The sequence below is a fragment of the Sciurus vulgaris genome, assembly GCF_902686455.1.
Source record: "Sciurus vulgaris genome assembly, chromosome: 7".
NCBI classification, from domain to species: domain Eukaryota; kingdom Metazoa; phylum Chordata; class Mammalia; order Rodentia; family Sciuridae; genus Sciurus; species Sciurus vulgaris.
In genome coordinates, this window is record NC_136467.1 from 34,229,295 (window position 1) to 34,251,973 (window position 22,679).

General features: G+C 37.6%; 1 protein-coding gene across 11 annotated transcripts in view; it reads right to left on the reverse strand.

Annotated features, from left to right (window-relative positions):
* Positions 1-22,679, reverse strand: part of AKAP7 (A-kinase anchoring protein 7) — a 205,448-nt gene that overhangs the window by 57,362 nt on the left and 125,407 nt on the right. For 2 of the 11 annotated variants that reach the window (XM_079148202.1, XM_079148203.1), the window contains exon 1: positions 3,343-8,214. The exons of 8 other annotated variants lie outside the window; for them this stretch is intronic. In XM_079148202.1, coding sequence (XP_079004328.1) covers positions 3,343-3,391 — 49 coding nt within the window. In that variant the 5' untranslated portion in view covers positions 3,392-8,214. Of the gene's footprint in view, positions 1-733; positions 803-3,342; positions 8,215-22,679 lie in introns of those variants that run through there. One more of the 11 variants, XM_079148204.1, reaches the window with a different exon arrangement.

Genomic DNA, 22,679 nt, shown 5'->3' on the forward strand with positions numbered 1-22,679 from the left:
GTACTTCAAAATAGAAAAAAATGTGCAGTAAGTTAAGAGCAAGTAAAATGTTTTCTAACTGGTTATTGTCTATTTAGTTACCAAATTCTTATTTGAAAGATAAACCTCAGTGGTCAGCATGCCTGTGCAATGACATTTCTGCTAAGGGACATTCCTTTCAGATAGCTCACTATGAGAAATTAGGTAATTTGAAGAAAAAACCCCTATGAAAGAATTCAGCAAAAACTACATTGGAGAATATCTATAGTATTTGTTCAGCCTACAAGACTTGCAGTAATTTTGAATGTCAAGAACATTCCTATATAACTATATAAAGAATCTAGTCTTCCAAGAACCATGCATTTTATTTTCAGTATATGCTACTTATGACAGTCCAAAAACAACAACAAAAAGAGTATACAGTTTGGAAAAATGTTCAACTGCTGGACTTTGTAAACAAAAAGAGTCATGCTGCTCTGTGCTGCATGAACAGACATATAAACCATGACAAGCTTGGTTATTTTCACTGTTCACTCCATTATCAAGATCTCTGTCTATGCAGATAGTTTAACTTCCTACATGAACTTGGGCCCCTGCACAACCAGTTGGCTCAAGAATCATTTTGTCTGTTATCAGTAGATTAAAAGAGTAACACTAATAAATCAATTAAATTAGATCTTTCTATCTACCACCACTACCACCAAAGGGCCAAAGCAGGATAAAACAGCAGAAGGGAGGATCACTTGACTCTTACCACTTGGCCAGTTGGGTATATCCTTGCTGTATTTCTGTAGGACTGCAGAGGATGAGCTTTCCAACTCACCTGTATTTTAAGAATGACACCCACAAGTTGAAACTTTCACCAAAAACTCATTGAATTCTGCATAATCTGAGCTACCATTCAGAGGAACACCCCAAGGCCACTGCTGCCCTGTACAACAGTATCAGAAAAATGTGGGTGTTTGTATGTTAAATGCTTCCAGATTAGGGGACTCAGAAGGGCTAACAAGGCTCTTATGTAGTTGGGTCACAAAGATGAATAAGGCCCAGGAGGGGAGGTCACTGTATGATCCAATAACAAAACCAAAATAATGCTGGGCCCTCTCAAGTCTCTCTTGTGGATATTTTTACAAGTTATCACACAACTTATGGACAGGTTACCTCTAATTAGTACTATTTATAGGTTTCTCTTTTTTAAATATTTTTTAGTTGTAGATGGACACAATACCTTTATTTTATTTTTTTATTTTTATGTGGTGCCGAGGATCAAACCAGTGCTTCACATATGCTAGGCAAGTGCTCTACCACTGAGATACAACCTCAGCCATATAACTGATTTTTTTTTTTTTTTTTTTTAAGGTACACTGGGCAATGACTTCCCTGTCCCTTTTTTTCAACACTCTTTTCATAGGTACTGCCAGACATGTACTGCTAGCAGGACTGTTATAGAAGATTCTCCTCAGACCATCCCATAGCAGAGAAATCACATACAGTTCTACAACAGGCACAAGTGTACAGGGGTGTATGAATCTAATGTGGAGCAGACTGAGAGGAAGAAGATACAGTGAAGTAATAATAATATCAAAGACAGAAAAAAAAATGAGGAAACAATGTGGAAGACCAGGACCAGCAGGGTAAGGGAGGAGTAGGGGAGGGAATGTGCCAGGTCCCACCAACATCTGCACTTCTGAGCTGGCACTTCACTTCAGATGTGGTGTCCTCTCTTCATTTTCTATGTGAAAGTTTAGAATTCAAGGAAGAGGACCCCCAAAAACACACACAGCACTTCTTGCCAATCAATATTAGGAAGCACACTGCATGTAAAACAGAAGACTTTGCCCTCCAACAGTCCCAGATAAGAAAGAAAAGAGCAAATTCCTCATGCATTGAGACTTGACTTCTTTTGATAGGGTCAATGAGATTGCTCACGGACAGGGGCAGGAGAGAAACAGAACAGAAGGAAAGCAGGTGCTCCAAGGGAGAACCTGAAGCAATGGAACAGGAAGTAAAGACTGGTGAGGAAAGAATTCACTATCCTTGCCTCGCTTAGAATCAAGGATTTTCAGATAGTCATGTCCTCCCAAAAAAAGGAAAAAAAAAAAGAAAAATCAATCAACCAAAATATTTAAGAACTACAAATAAATTGTTCTGACAAATACCTGGGAAGTTCTGGACTGCTAAATGAATGCCAGTTCTCATTGTTAGAAAGTGAATGGTTTTGTTGCAGGGTCATCTCAGGTTGAGATCAGGATTGTCACATATTGGACGGTATCATTTTTCATGAGCAAAATTCAGAGCACTCCTGTTAACAATCAAATATCTCAATCTCTCCCAACATTTATTTCAAAGCATTCCCAAAAGACTTCTTATGAAAATTGACTTATTTCTTGTGTGAAGAGGTATAGAATATGCAGTAATTTTTAAATCCTGTCCCTGGCCAGTTTCCTAAGGAAAGAGCAGCAGGAAATAGAATCCAGATGTGGATTTTTGAGTAGTTGAACTAGATATCATGAAATTCTGTGGACCTATTTAAGTCAGAGTTAAGCACTGATGTGACAGTTATGTAGCTGCAAAATTAGCAAGTATGACTGGAAACATTTTATTGACAAGGAAGTAAAGATTTTATATTTTGGGGCAACCAAGGCAAGGCACACTGTATTCAGCACAATAACTAAAATGCCAGGATTCCATTTAACGAAGCTATAATGTAAGTGGATATACATAAGTCAGTGAGGAAAAACTCCAATGCAAATGCCACCACTGTAAGTTCTGTTTTCTGGGCTACAAGCGGATGTGGAAACTGCCTGACATGTGTTAAAATTATTCACTCAGGTTTTTGCTGGAGGCAAAGCAGCATCACTTGTTAGGAGTGGTCTTACAGTTACACCTGAATCCCTTCCCTGAAGAACAAAGCAGAGGATACATGAAAATACCTGCAAATGGACACAATACGTCATTTTGGAATCAGCTTTACCTCTCTACATAGGTTGAGCACTGCCCTGAAAACGGTGCCAGTTTCAGATAAGAAAAAATGAAGTCTGGCTTGTACAATGTATCAAACTGAATGCAGTGATTTAAAGAAACTCAAAACTCAACTCTGACTCTAGATAGTGTGATAAAATGGGGTTGTAGGAATATCAGCAGAAGAAAATCAGAAAGGAGTGTTCAATATTTCAGACTATTAACATAACCTATCGAGTTATGGTACTTAATTTATAACTACACACCTGTCACTAGAAATGCATATTTAAAAACCACAGCTGATTATTCTATCTTCCCTATAAGAAAAATCAAAAGTACCCCAGAAATCAAACACAAAATAGTCAAGCACCAAGGACCCTGCACAGTACAAATTGCACTTACAGATTTTTCCCTCGTCTCTTGAGAAAGGAAAGCAGCAAAGCTGGCCCATGGCACTGGCTTTCTTTCCTGGTGTTCCTTTCCGTGGGCACCCCAAATAGAAACTGCAGCTACACCACGGTCTGCGAGCACACCCTGCCTATTCCACACTGAGGAGCAGCACGGAGCTAGAAGAGCCAGTGCACACAGCCGGAGAGAAAGAAGGGGACTCGCTGCAGTGAGAGAAAGAGGCTCCTCCTCCCGCTCCTTCAGCTGAAGCAACTGCTCTGGGACTGGCATTCGGCGAAAGAAGTAGCCATATGCTCACCTAATTCTCACAAAACTATAAGCCCCAGCCGTAGCTATGTGCCACGTGCACTGTGTGGCTATCTGCATGTGTCTTTAAGAAGGTAACAGAAAAACCGCGAGTCCTTTCTCCTACAGACAAATGCAGTAATTACACATGGAAATTCAAATCAGGGAAAGAAAACTCACATATTCTGTCTGCTATTTAAAGAGGAAGAGCTTTCTTTTATGCCCAGGAGATTTTTGTTTGCTTTATGCCTAGGGAATCCAACATAGCAGAACACAGGAAACGCTACTTCTAAGAAGTGGCATTAACTACCTAACAAACTACATGAACAATAGAAATGACAGGGAAGTAGTGGGTGGGGTACCAACTATTATCTATACTTCACAGCATATATTTTAAAGTTAAATACAGGCTTTCTCAATCTGCCTTATTCCTCTACTAAAGCATTAACTGATGCTATGAATTTTGAAATCACAGCATCAAATATGTCAATAGCTGAGAAAATTTCCAAATCTAGATGCACCACTGAGATCAGGGATAAGGGCATCTTTTTGAATGAAGTGACAGCTGATTGAACAAACTTAGGGTCAGCAAGCAATTTTAAGACAGGACTTATTTATGATGTCAGAAAATGGATTTCATGTCATTGTTTCATCTGTTGTCTCGCATGGAGAGAAGCCTTACATTATGACACCGCAGTGAAAGACTGCTCAAAGTACCAAGAACGACATCCGAATTCTTCCTGTATTCCTCTACTTCCTAGCTGGGAATGTACGTCCATGCCAGGAGTTGGAAGGAGAGGAAAATGGGTGATATGAAAACCTCAAGTATTTCTGGATCCTGCATGTCTGCCTTCATGCCCCACCCCAAACAAGGAGACTGTGTTCTTTGGAAGAATAAAAATCATTCATTTTACAAATTCTAGATGTTGTACTTAAAAAAAAAGAAAGAAACAGTTAAGAAGCTGAGAAACACTAGATTATACTTTTGGTGGCTTTTTTCAGAAAGATAGAATGTTAATAATTAGTTTGATAAACAAATCAAAGAGCATTTTATAGTAAGTTATTTCTGTGGTACATTAATATGTACTTCAATATTCCAAGATTAGAAATATTGTGAAAATATTTGATTGATTAAATGAAACTGGCAAGTCTATCCACGTAATTTAAACATTGAAAATGTTATGTACTCTTAAATGGCTTTCACTTTTTCAGGCTATTTAAAATGTAAATATAATACTTATTTTGTCTTGATTTAAAAGGAGACTCCATTCCTTCCATAATAAACACTGTAATTTTTATGTTGAATTCCAGTTACAACTGGCTTTGTTTCTTTGTAGCTTATCATTCTATAAATTAATAGCAATTTTAAGCTCTTCCATTATTCCCTCACAATTTTGCCAACACATGAGTGAATACAGGTATACATTTTAAAATATAAAATAAGATTTTGTATGTAAATATAAAATAGCATTAAAGGCAAGAAAACAATGTGTGCCTTATTAATATTCAGTCTAGAAAGCAAATAAATGGCCTACAGTCCTAAAAAGGTAAAATCATTACCTAGAGTATACTTTAAACATGGGGAAAGTGACAAAGAATGGATGTCCTTTTTGGATCCAACATTGCCACTAACCAGCTGAGAAAATACTTAATAAGCCTTCAGTCCTGCCTGGGCCTCAGCTCAGCTCCTTCATTCCAAAATCAGGCAGCTGAAATAATAAGATCCTCTTCAATATTAACACAATATAATTTTGAGATCAAAATAAGAAAGGAGATAACATTCTAAGGGCCAGTGAACAGGTATCCCAAACATTACTTTGTATATTAGAAGAAATATTTTCAATGAACACTCCTCTTTGAGCAAAGTGAGTAAGCCCGGCACTTCCCAATCTCCAACACTGGGGTGGGATAAAATATTCAGAATCAGAAAATTATGAGTTTGAAACCCAGATTTGTCAGGCATTCACAGTTATGAAAACAAGACCTCTTTATCATTTTGGGTATCTTCATCTGTAAATCAGGTAAGTTCATTGTAAGGTTTCCCCTTTTGCAAAAGAGGAAAGAAAGAAGGAAATGGATTGTCTGGTGGTTGTATCTAAATGCACCTCATACTTTTTAGTGACAGTTAGCAACCTTGTCTCTTCCTCTGCCAACTTTCTACCCTGCTAGCTGTCAGCTTGAGTTAATGTATATCTATCTGGCCTCCAGACAAAAGGTCCCTAAGTCAAATGGAGAGTTCAGGGAGGTAATACTTCTGTGATGAACTCTACTAATATGGCTTTATTAATTATCCCCAGTTGGCACTGTTTTTTAAAATACACAATTAAGAATGAAATACAGCTAGGCAGTGGTGGCATATGCCTGTAATCCCAGCTACTGGGGAGGCTGAGACAGGAAGATTGCAAGTTCAAGACCAGCCTGAGCAATTCAAATCCTATCTCGAAATAAAAAAATTTTTAAAAATTATAAAGGGATAAGGATGTAGCTCAGAAAAAAAGAAAGGAAGGAAGGAAGGTATATGTAAAATGTATCGTTAACTAAGTAACAGTATTTATCAAGATATTCTGCAACCTGAAGGGAACTATATAATATTAGACTATTTTCCATAAGCAGTAACAGTGAATTAACTGTAATGAAAGAAAGAAAAAAATGGAGAACTTCAAGCAGGAATTTAAAATCCCGACATCTCCTGAACACTTAGACATGCCAGGCAACTTGCACAGTGCCTTATGCCTTATTCACTCACATAATCCCTACAACAGCTCTTTGAAGAAACTGCTGTTAGTAGCTCCATTTTACAGATTAAAAAACTAAAGCTCAGGAAAGTAAGTTGGGCAAATCTCTGAGAGTACCTGGCAATGACAAGATTTGAACTCGACTTGTCTGGCTCTACAAACTCTGACTCATCCAGATTTTGGTATTATTAAGCAAGATTCATGTGTGGTTATCAGATAGAAATGTTAGAAATTAACATACTATAACGTCAGAATGATGTGTGGAGAAAAACTATTTAACCAAGCTTTATGTTAATATGTTTAAAATCCTGCTTTGGTGTCCCATGTTTTGCCATCAAATTCCTTTATTTATTAACACTGCTAGAGAAGAGAAATACTATTTTAAAACAAAGGACCTACGAGATCTTCTTTGGAGATGGAGCCCATTATCTGTCACCCCCCGAGAGGACTCAGTCTAGAGGTTAGAGACACCAAAAGGGGCCCTGAAAGTATCCATCCTCCAGGAAAAACAGTAACTTGGACCATTCACGAGATCCCCTAGGATATTGCTGGAGTTTTATGAGGTGATTAACACATGCTCTTCAGTAAGATACAGTGGTCTACTACAACAAAAAGATTTTTAAAAGGCTACCTTTATATAGAAAAATATGACATGATAGCATTTTCATAAAGTTAAAAACATAACCTTTTCATACCTTTTCTTCTCACCAACTTGGCTACAGACAAATCATTGTTAGAACAGTTGCCAATATCTGCTGAATGATTTTGGATTCTCAATAAAATGGTTAAAAATGGCAGGAATAAAACTAAAGCATATGAGGGGTAGAGATCTGATTACTATTGTTTATTTATTTATTAATTTATTTATTTTAAGAATTTAGTCTTCACTTTTTATTTATTTGTTTTTATGTGGTGCTAAGGATTGAACCCAGAGCCTCACCAGTGCTAGGCAAGCGCTTTACCACTGAGCTACAACCTGATTACTGTCTTTATTGGAAAAAGATAATTCTCAACTATGGCCAAAATATTCTCTGTGCCATTAGTCAACATCTCTATCAGTACTGAATATGTGTGTGTGTGTGTGTGTGTGTGTGTACATATATATATTTCTGTGAGTAATCTCACAGAAATATCTCACTAAAAATAAAAATAAATCTTGCTGTAAGATTCTGCCTCTATAAAACGGTACAGATTACCAATTCTTGGGAGAGTGCCTTTCATTAAAAGAAATGAGCTTGACACCCTGTAGAAACCCATGAGAAAGAAAAGTAAATGTCCCTTTATTCAAAAGAATGAGGGGAAAGAGGACATTACATGATGTGTAAAGAAAGGGAAGACCTGCCTTATCCCTCCAAATTCTGGAACCAAGCCTTAGAAGACACACATGCCTTAAAGTACAAGAGACCCTTCAGGAAGGTTTCATTATACAGCAGGCAGTGCACTTAAGGAAACTATTATGCTAAGAAATGTGACAGTTCTATGTAAGTACATGGAGTAATAATGTATGGAAACTTGGAGGCCAAAAGATAAATAATTATTCCAGGCCTGAAGGAGGTTAGAGGATATCTCCAATACTATATTTTGTTTCTGTACGTTCTTGTAAAAAACAAACCAACTCTTCATCATGACTCCATAATAAGCATGTGTATACTGCTCAGACCCCAAAGATACCCCTCCACTGTTTAGTCACCCTGTGTCTCTGCAGTCATTTTGGAACTGAAGGGAAAGGTTCTGCAGCTACATTATTCAACATGAATGTTTGAAAGCTGTTTTTATGAAGATCTGAATATATGGAAAAGAGACTGGGAACAACGACTAAACAAACCTCAGGGATTATCTATAAATCCCACTGGTTTTTTTTTTTTTTTTTTTAGCAAAATACAATGTTTTTATTTAATTAGCACTAGAAGATGTGTTATTGATGGCACTCATCCTAAAATGCTTGTAGGAAATGATCATTTTGTGTACTTTTTTTTTGAAATATATACTATTTTTATATATTTTATATATTATTTTCATATATATAGTCACTCTACTGTGCAAAATAGCACACCAGAACATTTGACTCACCTTGCACAGTAACTTAGTACACATTAATCAGCATTTCCCCATTTCTCCCTCCTCCCTTCACTCCCCAGCCTCTTGTAACCACCATTCTACTTTCAACTATGAGATAAAGTTTTGTTTTGTTTTGTTTTGTTTTTTTCCCATATTGGTTCAGTCCACTTTAATTCAACCAATGTTTTTAGGGCAACAATTACGTCCTGGGTACACTGCTGAGTTCTGAGAGTATAAAGATAAGATACAAAGCTTGCCTTTTGTAGAGGCTTTCAAAGTAGTGTGGGAGATCAAACCATACACATTATTAATTTTTATAGTGTATAAAGTGATGAGGGAGAGAGATGCACAGGGAAGAGAAAAGTCACCAAGGAGAGAACTGAGTCCAATTTGGAGGTTCCTTGGAGGGTGTCTCCTGAGTTGGATCTCGGAGGATGATTAAATGATCCAAGTGAAAGCCATGGCTCTCTAGGGAAGAGCATGAACACCAATCCAGCAGAGGTAACATGATGATGCATGTAGGGCATTAAAAACATTTAAACTATATGCCAGCCGAGAAGAGGCTGCCCAGAAAGGAAGGGCCTCACCGTGTCCCTAAATTCTTAGCCTCAGGAGCCAGCCAGCTACATTCCAGCTTTCCCCATTTCCTTTTTTTTTTTTTAATTATTTATTTATTTTAATTAAAAATCATAAATTTACATAGGGCAATATTGTTTGATTCATTGTTATTTTTCCCTCCCCTCCCACCCCTCTTTTCCCTCTATACAGTCCTTCCTTCCTCCATTCTTACCACCCTCCTTATCCCTAACCCTAAACCTAACCCTAACCCTAACGCTAACCCCTCCCACCCCCATTATATGTCCTCATCCGCTTATCAGCGAGATCATTCGTCCTTTGGTTTTTCTGATATTGGCTTATCTCACTTAGCATGATATCCTCCAATTTCATCCATTTGCCTGCAAATGCCATAATTTTATCATTCTTCATGGTGGAGTAATATTCCATTGTATATATATATATATATGCCACAGTTTCTTTATCCATTCATCAACTGAAGGGCATCTAGGTTGGTTCCACAATCTGGCTATAGTGAATTGAGCAGCTATGAACATTGATGTGGCTGTATCTCTGTAGTATGCTTAGATCCACTGTTAAAGTCCTGTTTTAAGTACCTGGGAAAAGAATCTCAGTCTAACTGTGAAATGTGGGAGTTAAGAATTTTTTTTCACCATTACTCCTACTACAGTTATATTTCCAACAGATCTTTTACTTCTCTTTGCAGTAGTTTTGTTCCTCTCTAAAAGTTATACTTATTTGTAATTGCCATATACTATACAATTTTAGTATATAATTGGAAAGAGTTTTTTTTTTTTTTCCTATAAAACACACAGAGAAAATAGCATACTGTACACAGCATGTATGCATTTAGGAAAGGTGAAGAATTAAGTAGATAACTAGAGCCACCAAAGAAGTCCTCATTTTTTACCAACTCATAGCAGCCATCCCTCGGTCTCTACTGAAGCATTTCTGTGGTGTCAATTTTCAAATGGCTCCTCCATGGTTACTGTTCAGTCAGTGCTTTTCTGTATGTCACCCTACTTGAAACAATGTAGGTAGTCAAAGTCTTTTCCTTAGTTGAGAAAGAAATTAGGGAGGAGAATTTATTTCTCTGCTCAGATGACAGGCACAGTGTATATGTGGACACACATTACCATTTTACTAGTTCTATTCCAGCCAGAATTTATTGAACACGTACTATGTGTTGATAAGATGATCATATAAGCCTTTAACTCTTCAATCCAGAAGTACAGCCACAGTAGACAAGAAAGCCAGGGTCAAAGGATGGTAGAAGCTATGGCTTTAAGGGAGCAAGAAGGAACTCAGCATTCCCAAGTAGTAAACTCTGGTTAGAAGTGTTGTTAAGACAATACAGTACCAGGAAAACAAAGACAAGGAACGGTCATTTATTCTAGAAAGACCCTGTTCAACTCTGCTTTCTACAGTCTGTCCTTTTCAGGTATTGACAATGAAATCACAAAAGCTGACATGCATTACTTATTCAAGGACAAGTAAAATGTTTAGATGTTAAAAAATTATTTGGATAAAAAAAGGAAAATCATACAGTATAAGCACAAAGTATACTTAATCAGCTGGTTAGTTCTTATATAATCAGACATGGCTGCTCTCTTATTCAAGTGCCTTTAATCTGTTAATGTCCCCAACCTTTATGAGGAGAAAACAACAACCTTCACAGGAAGAAAGAAACGTATTTTAGATATGCCAATAGGACCCAATGAGTAGATTTTATTTGTAATTCAACAATATAAACAACACAAAATTTGGTTCTACAACTTCCTAGTGTATTGGCAGTTTTCACAGGTCCTAATTATTCTTCATGCAGAATACTCTCAATCTATATTTAGCTCTGAAAGTGGTCCACTGTTTGACCTTGGGCAAGACAACCATCAGTCACATGTCCTGGTATGCCAAGTCTCAAATAAAAGGTGCTCTAGTAATTCAATACATTATTATTAAAAATTTTCTCTTATACACATAAAAGGAATAACAAAGAATTAAAGTAAATCCCCAAGAAAATGAAAAGAAAATTCATTTACACTAGATGAAATGCCATTAAATCAGGCTGTTTGGGGCAGGTCTCACCATCTGTCATGAGTCCTCCACAGCCCAGGCTGAAATTCATCTGATACACTATGTCAGTACGTATTCTTTCTGATTAGTCTGTTTATGGACACTTCTAACAACATGTAGTAACTGTCAGAACTATTGATTAAATACCCCAAAACCAAAAGGCTGAGTCTGTTTTCTGTTAATAAGTTTCTTAATTCACAACTAAAATGTTTATCAGTTAGGATGCATTTGACTACCAAATCCTGATTCAAAAATAAATATCATTATATCCTATAATCTGTGGGGTTATCATTCTCGGATTGGTTATTTCAGTGGCTTAACAAGATCATCAAGACACATCTTTCTTAAATCCCATACATTCTCATGGTTAGGATGCAAAGTCCAGGCATCACATGTATGCCCAACATTTTTCAGTAAAAAGAAAAAATGGCACTCCCTCCAAACCTCTTTAAAATCAGCCAAAAAATATTCTCAGAGGTCCTGTGTTATTTTCTTTTCATTACTGTGGCCAAAATACCCAACAAGAACAAATTAAGGAAGAAAAGTTTATTTTGGGCTCATAGTTTCAGAGGCTCAAGTTCTTGGTCAGCTGACTTCATCACTCTGAGCCCAAGATAAGACAGAACATCATCAGAGGGGCTTGACAAAAGAAAGCTGCTCAGCCATGACGCCAGAATGCAAAAATTAAGGGGGTGGGGGCAAGGCACCAGGGGCAAAACATAAACTCCAAAGGCACACTCCCAGTGACCCACTTCCTCCAGTCATGCACCACCTGCCCACAGTCATACGACCCAGGTAATCAATATGAATTATCAATCCATAGAATGAATTAATCCAATTAGGGTACAGCTCTACTAATCTAATCATTTCACTTCTGAACATTAACACAGGAGCTTTTGGGGGGACAACTTATATCCAAACCATAACATTCTACTCCTGTCCCCCAAAAACTCATGTCCATCTCACAATGAAAAATGATTTAGTCCATCTACAAGTGCTCCCATTGTCTTAACAGTTCTGGCACTGCCCAAAAGCCCAAGTCCGGAGTCTCCTCTGAGACTTAAGGCAAACTCTTGGCTGTTATCCCTTGGAAAAATCAAAAGCAAGTAACATATATCGAATATATAGTGACAAAGAGTTATTTCCATTCCAAAAGGGAGAAAGAGAAGCCCAGAAAGAATAGAACCAAAACAAGATTGAACCCAGCCAGACAAATATTAGGTCCTACAACTTCATGTCCAGCATCCAGGGAACACACTGGCAAGATATGAACTCCAAAGGGCTTTGGCGGTCCTACCCCTGTGGCTTTGCTGGTTGCATTTCTCATGGCCTCTCTATGAGTCTGGCTCAGTTGGCAGCCAGCAGCTTTCCTCAGCAGACATGTCAGGTTGCTGGCATCTCTTAATCCAGGAGGTTCCCACTGCATCTTTGGCTTTCTTCTCACAACTTCATACATGGCCCTCAGGAATTTTTAATTCTGCAACACTTTGCTTGGTTTCCCACGCCTTCCTCTGAAATCTTGCTGAAAGCCTCCATGACACCCTAACTTCAATATCCTGCATTCCTACAGAACCAACGTCACATAAATGATGCCACAGTGTGACACCAGCTTCAGCAGTAGCTGGGTCCTTTTTGACCAAGGCTGCAGTGGAGGCTGAGCATGGTAAATGAAGTCCTGGAGAAACAACTTCCTAGGTACCCCTGTGTGAATAGAGTGCCCCATAGTCACTTCTCAAAGGAGTTTTCCCTTTTACATCCTTGAGCATTTGATGGGTGTGATTCTTGAGATGCCCTATTCCATTGTCTCTGTGCAAAGCATTTAGCATCTCTTTTTAGTGACAGTCATCTCTTCAATAACCACATTTTCCCTTGCTCTAAATTTACACACAGTTTTCTGGACAAACTGCAAGTCTTAAAATCTCTCTTCTGTACTTTTTACTCCTCTCATAGTAAAACTTACTAATGACTGCCAGCACTATTCATGCCACTGCCTGAAAGCTGTGTTGCCTTGACATTTCCTCTGCCAGGTTTATTAGTCCATCACCTTTAAATTTAGCCTCACAGGAAGTCTTGGGCCATGGGCAAAACATACACAAGCTCTTTGCCAAAATGTAACATGAATGATCTCTAGTACAATTTCTAATGAAGTCCTCATGCTTTTCTGAAGCCTCGTGACTCAGTCTTTACTGTCCACATTTCTAGCAGTATTCTAGTCCTGAGATTCCATCAGAACTGCCCATTGAGCTCTGCTTACAACATTCTATGGCTTCTCTAGTCTGCATATACCAACTTTTCCAAACTCAGTTCCAAAGGCTTCTGAATCACCTGGTCAGATCGGTCACAGCAATGACCCCATTTCTTGATACCAATTTCTGTTTTAGTCCATTTTTCACCATAGTGAGCAAAATATCTGACAAGAACAACTTAGAGGAGGACAATTTCGTTTTGGGTTCAAAGTTTGATGTTCAGTCCATGGTTGGCCAATTCTTATCACTCTGAGTCCAAGATAAGGCAGAACATCAATCATGGCAAAGGAGCATGGTGAAGAAAGCTGCTCAGTTCATGATAGCCAGGAAGCAGAAAGAGAGATCTGGGGCAGTGGCCCCAGTGACAGACTATGTCTTATATGTAGGCATACCCCCAGGGACCTACTCCTACTTCATCTAGTCACACCCCATCGGCCTAGAGTTACAACCCAGTTAGTCCATTCAAGTCATTAATCCATCAAATAAATGAATCCACTGATTAGGTCATAGCTCTCATAACTTAATCATTTCACCTCAGCATTAATACAGGAGCTAGCGGGGACACCTTGTAACTAAACCACAACAGGCTCCAAGTAGATGTCCCTTCACATATCACAATTGGGTCACATACCATCTTCTAAACTAAACACTAGCAAGATAAATGGAAATAACAGTCTGCAGTTAAAACCAGGTCCATGTACCCTGAAGTCACCATGTCACAGTGAAAGGGAAGAAGTAGAGGAGAATGGACTTGGCAAACCACTAGGCAAACCACTGATATATGCTAGAGTTTTGCATTTGCCTTCTAATAAAAAACGTGGGCTGGGGAAATAGCTCAGTCGGTAGACTGCTTGCCTTGTATGCACAAGGCCCTGGGTTCGATCCCCAGCACCGCAAAAAAAAAAAATGTGATCTCCATTTTTTGTCCAATTAAGTGATTGTAAGGGTCTGCTATGGCTTAGATATATGGTATGCCCTTGGGAGGGATTAATGCTGGTGTCCCGATGTGAGCATCTCAGACAGTGAATTGTTATAAAAGAACAAATCTAAACTCTATCGCTTTGGCTTCCTCTCTCACCATGTGATTTCTTCTACACATACTCCCATCATGATGCTATCCACCATGTTTATGGCACAGCCAAGGAGGCCCTCACTGGAGGTAGATAGATAGTAGTTACCTGATTTTGGATCTTCAGTCTCCAAAACTGTGAGTGAAGGCCTATGTTCTTTATAAAGTACCCAGTTTTCGGTATTTCATTACAGCAAGAGATTGGACTAATACAGATCTACAAATAATTTTATATAGCAAAAAAAAGGAAAAAGCTCCAAAGCAAATCACTGGCTATCATGATAATAAAAAAAATAAAACCTATCCAGCAGGGTATGGTGGCATACACATGTAATCCCAGCTACTTTGGAGGTTGAGATAGGAGGATCACAAGTTCAATGCCGGCCCAGGAAATACAGTGAGACCCTGTCTCAAAATAAAATACAAAAGGGCTGGGTATAGCTCAGTGGTAGAGCACTCCTGGGTTTAATCACCAGTACTGAAAAAAATAAAAAAAGAAAAGACAGATATGTATATCACACTTACAAGCTAAAATACATGGTTGGGGAACAAGAAGCCAAACTATGCACTGCCTTTCTCTAAACCTTACTATGCTAAGACTGACAGCTTAAATAAAAGCTTTTGCTTTGATCAAAGTTGTTAGCAATGAAAATACATCTGACAGCTATGGTTCTCTGGAATTAAATATAAATCCTATGATGGTCAAATGCAGTTTTCTTTACTCATAGCCAGAATCAAAACAAAGTACTCACCTGAATCATTACCACAGTTGACAGAAGATCAAACAGAATCACAATTTGTGCATTGACAGATTGCTGTTATTTCAGTTAGCTAGTTAGTTCTTTAGGCATTTTATGTAAAACATACTAAAGTCAGATAAAATATCAAAGGATCTTCATAGGTTAATGGAAAAAGATGGGGAATTTAAACTTCAAAAAAAGGTAATAAAGTCTACTCTGTGTTTCTTTAAACTTCATACCCACCCCCCATTTCTACCAGCACAAGTTTCTCTATAGAAGATACATACTTAAATAGTACGACTTTTTTTTCCCTCTATTTCTGTTCCAAAGACAAAACAATAAAAAGATTTACCACATTTGCTTAAATAATTTCCATAATCTTTTATCTCTATCCTAGTCCTTGTTTCAATCCTTCCTCTACAATTTTTATCACAGGTAGCTATTGCAAAACAAGTATGAAGATCCAAATCTCTCCCCTCAGCTACTTCATTCATACCCATAGTTTGAACTACTAATCTAAGGCCACTGGATCCAGGTACATCATCTGTCTCTTAGTCCTCTCTCCTCAATATGCCACTGACTGGGCCACAGGTTCTTTCCATAAGCCTCATATTGAACTCACTTCTTGTCACCAAACTATTTTCTCTTGTACCCTCTGCACTGGTGTGGGGCACTGTTGTCTAACAACCAGTCTAAATCCCTAATCTGGAAACCATCCTAGGCTTCTCCTTTGCCTCTGACAACTCACCCCACGTCTAAAAATATCAAAAAATATGGATCTTCCTGCCTACTTAAGATGTTTCTTTCTCTTCCCCCACTGCAAATGTTAAGTGTGGGCACTTATCATGACCTGCCTCAACTAACACTATCACCTTTGAACTCGTCTTGTGATTCAGTGTTCTATTTCTCCTCAACCATTCTGCTTCTCTGTGACTGGCAGAATGACTCTTCTGAAGCACACATCTGAGAATGTCAATTCTAGCTCCAAAATTATCAGTGGCTTTTGACCCCTACGAATCAGATCTAAACTCCTTAAGGACCAGTAACTCCTGTGCAGAGAGAATTACTAGCATGTCCCCACATAGACTCTTCCTGGAGGCTTTTTCTTTTTTTTGACTGAGTGATTCTCATTTTATTTTTCCTTGTCTGTTAAGATTTCCCTCCTACTTCCTTCTTCTTTGTCCAAACAATTACGTATTTCTGGATTCCTTACACATTGAGAGGAGGTAGATAATATGCTAGCAAATAACATTGAACACCAGGGCTTCCCCCACCCCTCTCATTTCCTTTAATACCGACTCTCCTGATCATTTAAGGGAATAAAAGAAATCTGGATCTAATTTAACACTTACATCAAAACCAATCATTGTAAAAGGGCAAATCAATTTTATGATGTACAAGTCCATTTCAGATTTAAAGAGTACACTCAACTAAACTTAAAGTTCCTAGACATAATTATGAAGATCAATACCATATATACAGAAAAACTCTGAAAAGTAAAAAAAAAAAAAAAAGTCAAGGGCGTTATTTATCCAGAAACTGCTTATCTGCCAAGCCCAATCTATTCTTTCTTTTTTTTCATTTATTTTTATTGTAAACAAATGGGATACATGTTGTTTCAGTTTGTACATGGAGTAACAGCATATCATTTGCATATTCATACATTTACATAGAGTAATGATGTTTGATTCATTCCATTATTTTTTTCCTTCCCCCCCACCCCCCCACCTCTCTTTTCACTCTATACAGTCCCTCCTTCCTCCATTCTTGCCCCCCCCTCCCACCCCGCATTACGTGTCATCATCCACTTATCAATGAGATCATTCCTCTTTTGGATTTTTGAGATTGGCTTATCTCACTTAACATGATATTCGCCAATTTCATCCATTTGCCTTGCAAATGCCATAATTTTATTATTCTTTATAGCTGAGTAATATTCCATTGTATATATATACACCACAGTTTCTTTATCCATTCATCCATTGAAGGGCATCTAGGTTGGTTCCATAGTCTGGCTATGGTGAATTGAGAAGAAATGAACATTGATGTGTCTGTATCTCTGTAGTGTGCTGATTTTAAGTCCTTTGGGTATAGGCCGAGGAATAGGATAGCTGGGTCAAATGGGACGTCCATTCCAAGTTTTCTAAGGAATCTCCACACTGCTTTCCAGAGTGGCTGCACTAATTTGCAGTCCCACCAGCAATGTATGAGTGTACCTTTTTCCCCACATCCTCTCCAACACCTATTGTTGCTTGTATTCTTGATAATTGCCATTCTAATTGGGGTGAGATGGAATCTTAGTGTAGTTTTGATTTGCATTTCTCTTATTACTAAAGATGGTAAACATTTTTTCATATGTTTGTTGATTGCTTATAGATCTTCTATGAAGCGTCTGTTCATATCCTTAGCCCATTTGTTGACTGGGTTATTTGTATTCTTGGTGTAGAGTTTTTTGAGTTCTTTATAGATTCTGGAAATTAGTGCTCTATCTGAAGTATGAGTGGCAAAGATATTCTCCCACTCTGTAGGCTCTCTCTTCACATTACTGATAGTTTCCTTTGCTGAGAGAAAGCTTTTTAGTTTGAATCTATCCCAGTTATTGATTCTTGCTTTTATTTCTTGTGCTATGGGAGTCCTGTTAAGGAAGTCTGATCCTAAGCCAACAAGGTGAAGATTTGGACCTACTTTTTCCTTCTATAAGATGCAGGGTCTCTGGTCTGATTCTGAGGTCCTTGATCCATTTTGAGTTGAGTTTTGTGCAGGGTGAGAGATAGGAGTTTAGTATCATTCTGTTGCATATGGATTTCCAGTTTTCCCAGCACCATTTGTTGAAGAGGCTATCTTTTCTCCATTGCATATTTTTGGCCCCTTTGTCTAGTATGAGAAAATTGTATTTCTTTGGGTTTGTGTCCATGTCCTCTATTCTGTACCATTGATCTACCTGTCTATTTTGGTACAAATACCATGCTGTTTTTGTTACTATTGCTTTGTAGTATAGTTGAAGTTCTGGTTTTGTGATACCACCTGTTTCATTCTTCCTGCTAAGGATTTCTTTAACTATTCTGGGTTTCTTATTCTTCCAGATGAATTTCATGATTGCTTGCTCTATTTCTATAAGGTACATCATTGGGATTTTAACTGGAATTGCGTTGAATATGTATAGCACTTTTGGTAGTATGGCCATTTTGACAATATTAATTCTGCCTATCCAAGAACATGGGAGATCTTTCCATCTTCTATGGTCTTCCTTAATTTCTTTCTTCAATGTTTTGTAGTTTTCATTGTAGAGATCTTTTACCTCTTTCGTTAGATTGATGCCCAAGTATTTTATTTTATTTTTTTTTTTGAGGCTATTGCAAATGGGGTTGTTTTCCTCATTTCCCTTTCAGCTGTTTCATCGTTTGCGTATAAAGATGCTTTAGATTTATGCATGTTGATTTTATAGCCTGCTATTTTGCTGAATTAATTGATGAGGTCTAGAAGTTTTCTGGAGGAGGTTTTTGGATCCTCTAAATATAGAATCATGTCATCCGAAAATAGTGACAGCTTAAGTTCCTCTTTTCCTATTCGTATTCCTTTAATTTCTTTAGACTACCTAATTGCTCTGGCTAGATTTTCGAGGACAATGTTGAATAGAAGTGGTGAAAGAGGACATCCCTGTCTTGTTCCCGTTTTTAAAGGGAATGGTTTCAGTTTTTCTTCATTAAGAATGATGTTGGCCATGGGCTTAGCATAAATAGTCTTTACAATGTTCAGGTATGTTCCTACTATCCCTATTTTTCCTAGTGTTTTGAGCATGAAGGGGTGTTGTATTTTGTCAAACACTTTTTCTGCGTCAATTGAAATAACCATATGATTCTTATCCTTAAGTCTACTGACATGATGGATTACGTTTATTGATTTACGAATGTTGAACCATCCTTGCATTCCAGGGATGAACCCCACTTGATCGTGGTGCACAATTTTCTTAATACGTTTTTGGATACGGTTTGCCAATATTTTGTTCAGGATCTTTGCATCTATAATAACCCTGAACATTAATGGCCTAAACTCATCAATCAAAAGATATAGACTGGCAGAATGGATTAAAAAGAAAGACCCAACAATATGCTGCCTTCAAGAGACTCATCTCATAGAAAAAGACATCCACAGACTAAAGGTGAAAGGATGGGAAAAAACCTACCACACACATGGACTCAGTAAAAAAATGGGGGTTTCCATCCTTATATCAGATAAAGTGGACTTCAAGTCAAAGTTAGTCAGAAGGGATAAAGAAGGACATTTCATACTGCTTAAGGGAACCATAAATCAGGAAGACATAACAATAGTAAATATTTATGCCCCAAACAATGGTGTATCCCTGTACATCAAACAAATCCTTCTCAATTTCAAGAATCACATAGACAACAACACAATAATTCTGGGTGACTTTAATGCACCGCTGTTACCACTAGATAGATCCTCCAAACAAAATCCAACCAAAGAAACCATAGAACTCAATAACACAATCAATAACCTAGACTTAATAGACATATATAGAATATGCCATCCATCAACGAGCGGATACACTTTCTTCTCAGCAGCACATGGAACCTTCTCGAAAATAGACCATATGTTATGCCACAAAGCAGCCCTTAGGAAATGCAAAAAAAAACAGAGATACTGCCTTGTGTTCTATCAGATCATAATGGACTGAGACTAGAAATCAATGACAAAATAAAAAATAGAAATTACTCCAACACTTGGAGACTAAATAATATGCTACTGAATGAAACATGGTTAACAAAAAACATCAGGGAGGAGTTTTTAAACTTAAAAACTTCTTACAGGTCAATGAGAATGATGACACAACATATCAAAATCTCTGGGACACTATGAAAGTGGTACTAAGAGGAAAATTCATTGCATGGAGCGCATTCCAGAAAAGAATGAAAAGTCAACAACTAAATGACCTAACATTACAGCTCAAAGCCCTAGAAAAAGAAGAACAGAATAACAGCAAAAGTAGTAGAAGACAGGAAATAATTAAAATCAGAGCTGAAATCAATGAAATTGAAACAAAAGAAACTGTTCAAAAAATTGACAAAACAAAAAGTTGGTTCTTTGAGAAAGTAAACAAAATAGATAAACCATTTGCCATACTAACAAAGAGAAGGAGAGAGAAAACTCAAATTACTAAAATACATGATGCAAAAGGAAATATCAGGACAGACACCACTGAGATACAGAACATAATGAGAAGCTACTTTGAAAATCTGTATTCCAACAAAATAGAAACTACCGAAGACATTGACAAATTTCTGGAGACATATGCTCCTCCCAAACTGAACCAGGACGACATACACAATTTAAACAGATCAATATCAAGCAATGAAATAGAAATTGCCATTAAAAATCTACCATCCTAGAAAAGCCCAGGACCAGATGGATTCTCAGCCGAGTTCTACAAGACCTTCAAAGAAGAACTCATTCCAATACTTCTCAAAGTATTCCAGGAAATAGAAAAGGAGGGTACCCTGCCGAACTCATTCTATGAAGCTAATATCACCCTCATACCCAAATCAGGCAAAGACACATCAAGGAAAGAAAATTTTAGACCAATATCCTTGATTAATATAGTTGCAAAGATCAGTTCCTGGAGGCTTTTTATGCTGCTTTCTCAACCTGGAAAACACCTCCTTTCTCTTGCCTCCCTTCCAGCATTGTCATTTTCAGTTCACATCTTTCCTCTACTGAACAACCTTTCCAATAATCCCAGGCAGAATGAGAAGTTCACTCACTTTTCCCATTAACTTCATTACTGTCCTTATCAATTTAAGTTGTAATTGTTGGTTTGCATGACTTCTCACAAACTCCTTGAGAGTATGGTTCATGTTTGCCCATCTTTATTCTTCACTACACAGCATAATGCTTGGCACTTAGTAAGTTCAAACAATATCCATTCAATAAATTGCTCAAGTAAATTATATCAACCAAAACCACACTGAAGATGTTTTAAAATGAAGAAAGAGTCTGTATGTGCACAATAGTTAGCAAAGCTTCAACTGCCTGGAGGAAGCTATACTGCTATTGCAGGCAGTATCCATGAATTCTAAGTCCATTCTGCCACTGTGACAACCAAGACCCATTTGCCCACTACAATCATACTTCTTTCCCCATCCCCACTTCTATTATAAGGGTAATAATATAACCAAATAAAAACACAGTGGAATTGGATTTTCAGTCAGAGCTGGAGAATGAGAATTTTATTACTTCTCTTGCAATTAATCAGAGACACAATAATAAAGTCTAGCTTTGGGAAAACCTATAACAATTTAACAAAAACAGAAAATCTTTGGATTCTAATGCTAGAAGAAACTTCATGAGGTTATTTTAGATCTCCAGATCAGGTGATCTTCCATTGTAATAGAATGTCAGGAAACACATTTCACAAATCCCTTAATACCTGTTTCAGGGTTTTAATGATCCTTTAGAATCCACAGTCTTTCCTACTGCCTGGATTGTTGTACTCCTAGCAAAGATTAAAAAATACTAAGATACTAAGACTGTGGGGAAGGAGAACACAGTCATTTCCCTGATGTGGGTCAGCTGCTCAGTTTAATAGACCTCTTCAGCTTTACCATATACCTGCAAGCGTATCCAGAACACAATACTCGTATACTAGTTTTCCCCCCTTTTGTATTATAATCGCTTTTTTAAATCTTGTTTTTTCACTCATATGGTTTTTATGCACACAAAAAGTTATATTAAAAACAGATTATTGTTCACAAAAGAAGAAGAAATTGACATTTTCTTTCTTACACTAAACCTTTCTTAAGTCACTCCTAGGTCTCCTCTGTCCTGCGCTTAAGAATTCTACAAAAAATTTGTCATGGAAACAGCAATGACAGCACCAGTGAATGAGCACTGCATGTGAGTCCGGCATGAAGCCAGGAGCTTCTCCCACATGATCTCATTCAGTCCGCACAGTGGTCACTGCAGCAACTATTACTAACCCCATTTTATAGACAAGGTAATTGGTCTGAGAGATGTTAAGTAACGTGCACAAAGTTGCCCAACTGAGAAGTGTCAATGTGAGTAGAACAATTCTGTCCGACTCTAGAAACTCCGGGGCACTGTGCTTTCCACTCTGCAGTTTGCTTGCTCAGGTGCTTTCTGTCTTTACTATTTTGCTTCCTTTCCAAGTCCTCCATGTTTCATTTAAAGGAAGAAGAAATTTCCAAGGTTTATAAGTTTGTCCCTTGTGATTTCATTTCTTTATCAATTAAAAAAAAAAAAAAAACGTGTGGCTGGGAGGCTGATACCGAGAATTAAACCCAAGGCCTCATGCATGCTAGGCAGATGCTCTTTCATTGAGCAACATCTCCAGGCTGTCAAATTATTTAACAAAAATATATTGTATAGACTTGCCAACTTTGTTTTTCTCATAGTTAAAAATATAACTGAACCAAGTTTTTATCTTTACTAAGTATTTATATACATAATTACATATACATTTAAAATTGTAAATAAATATGTATATGCAATATAAAACCACATACATAGAATA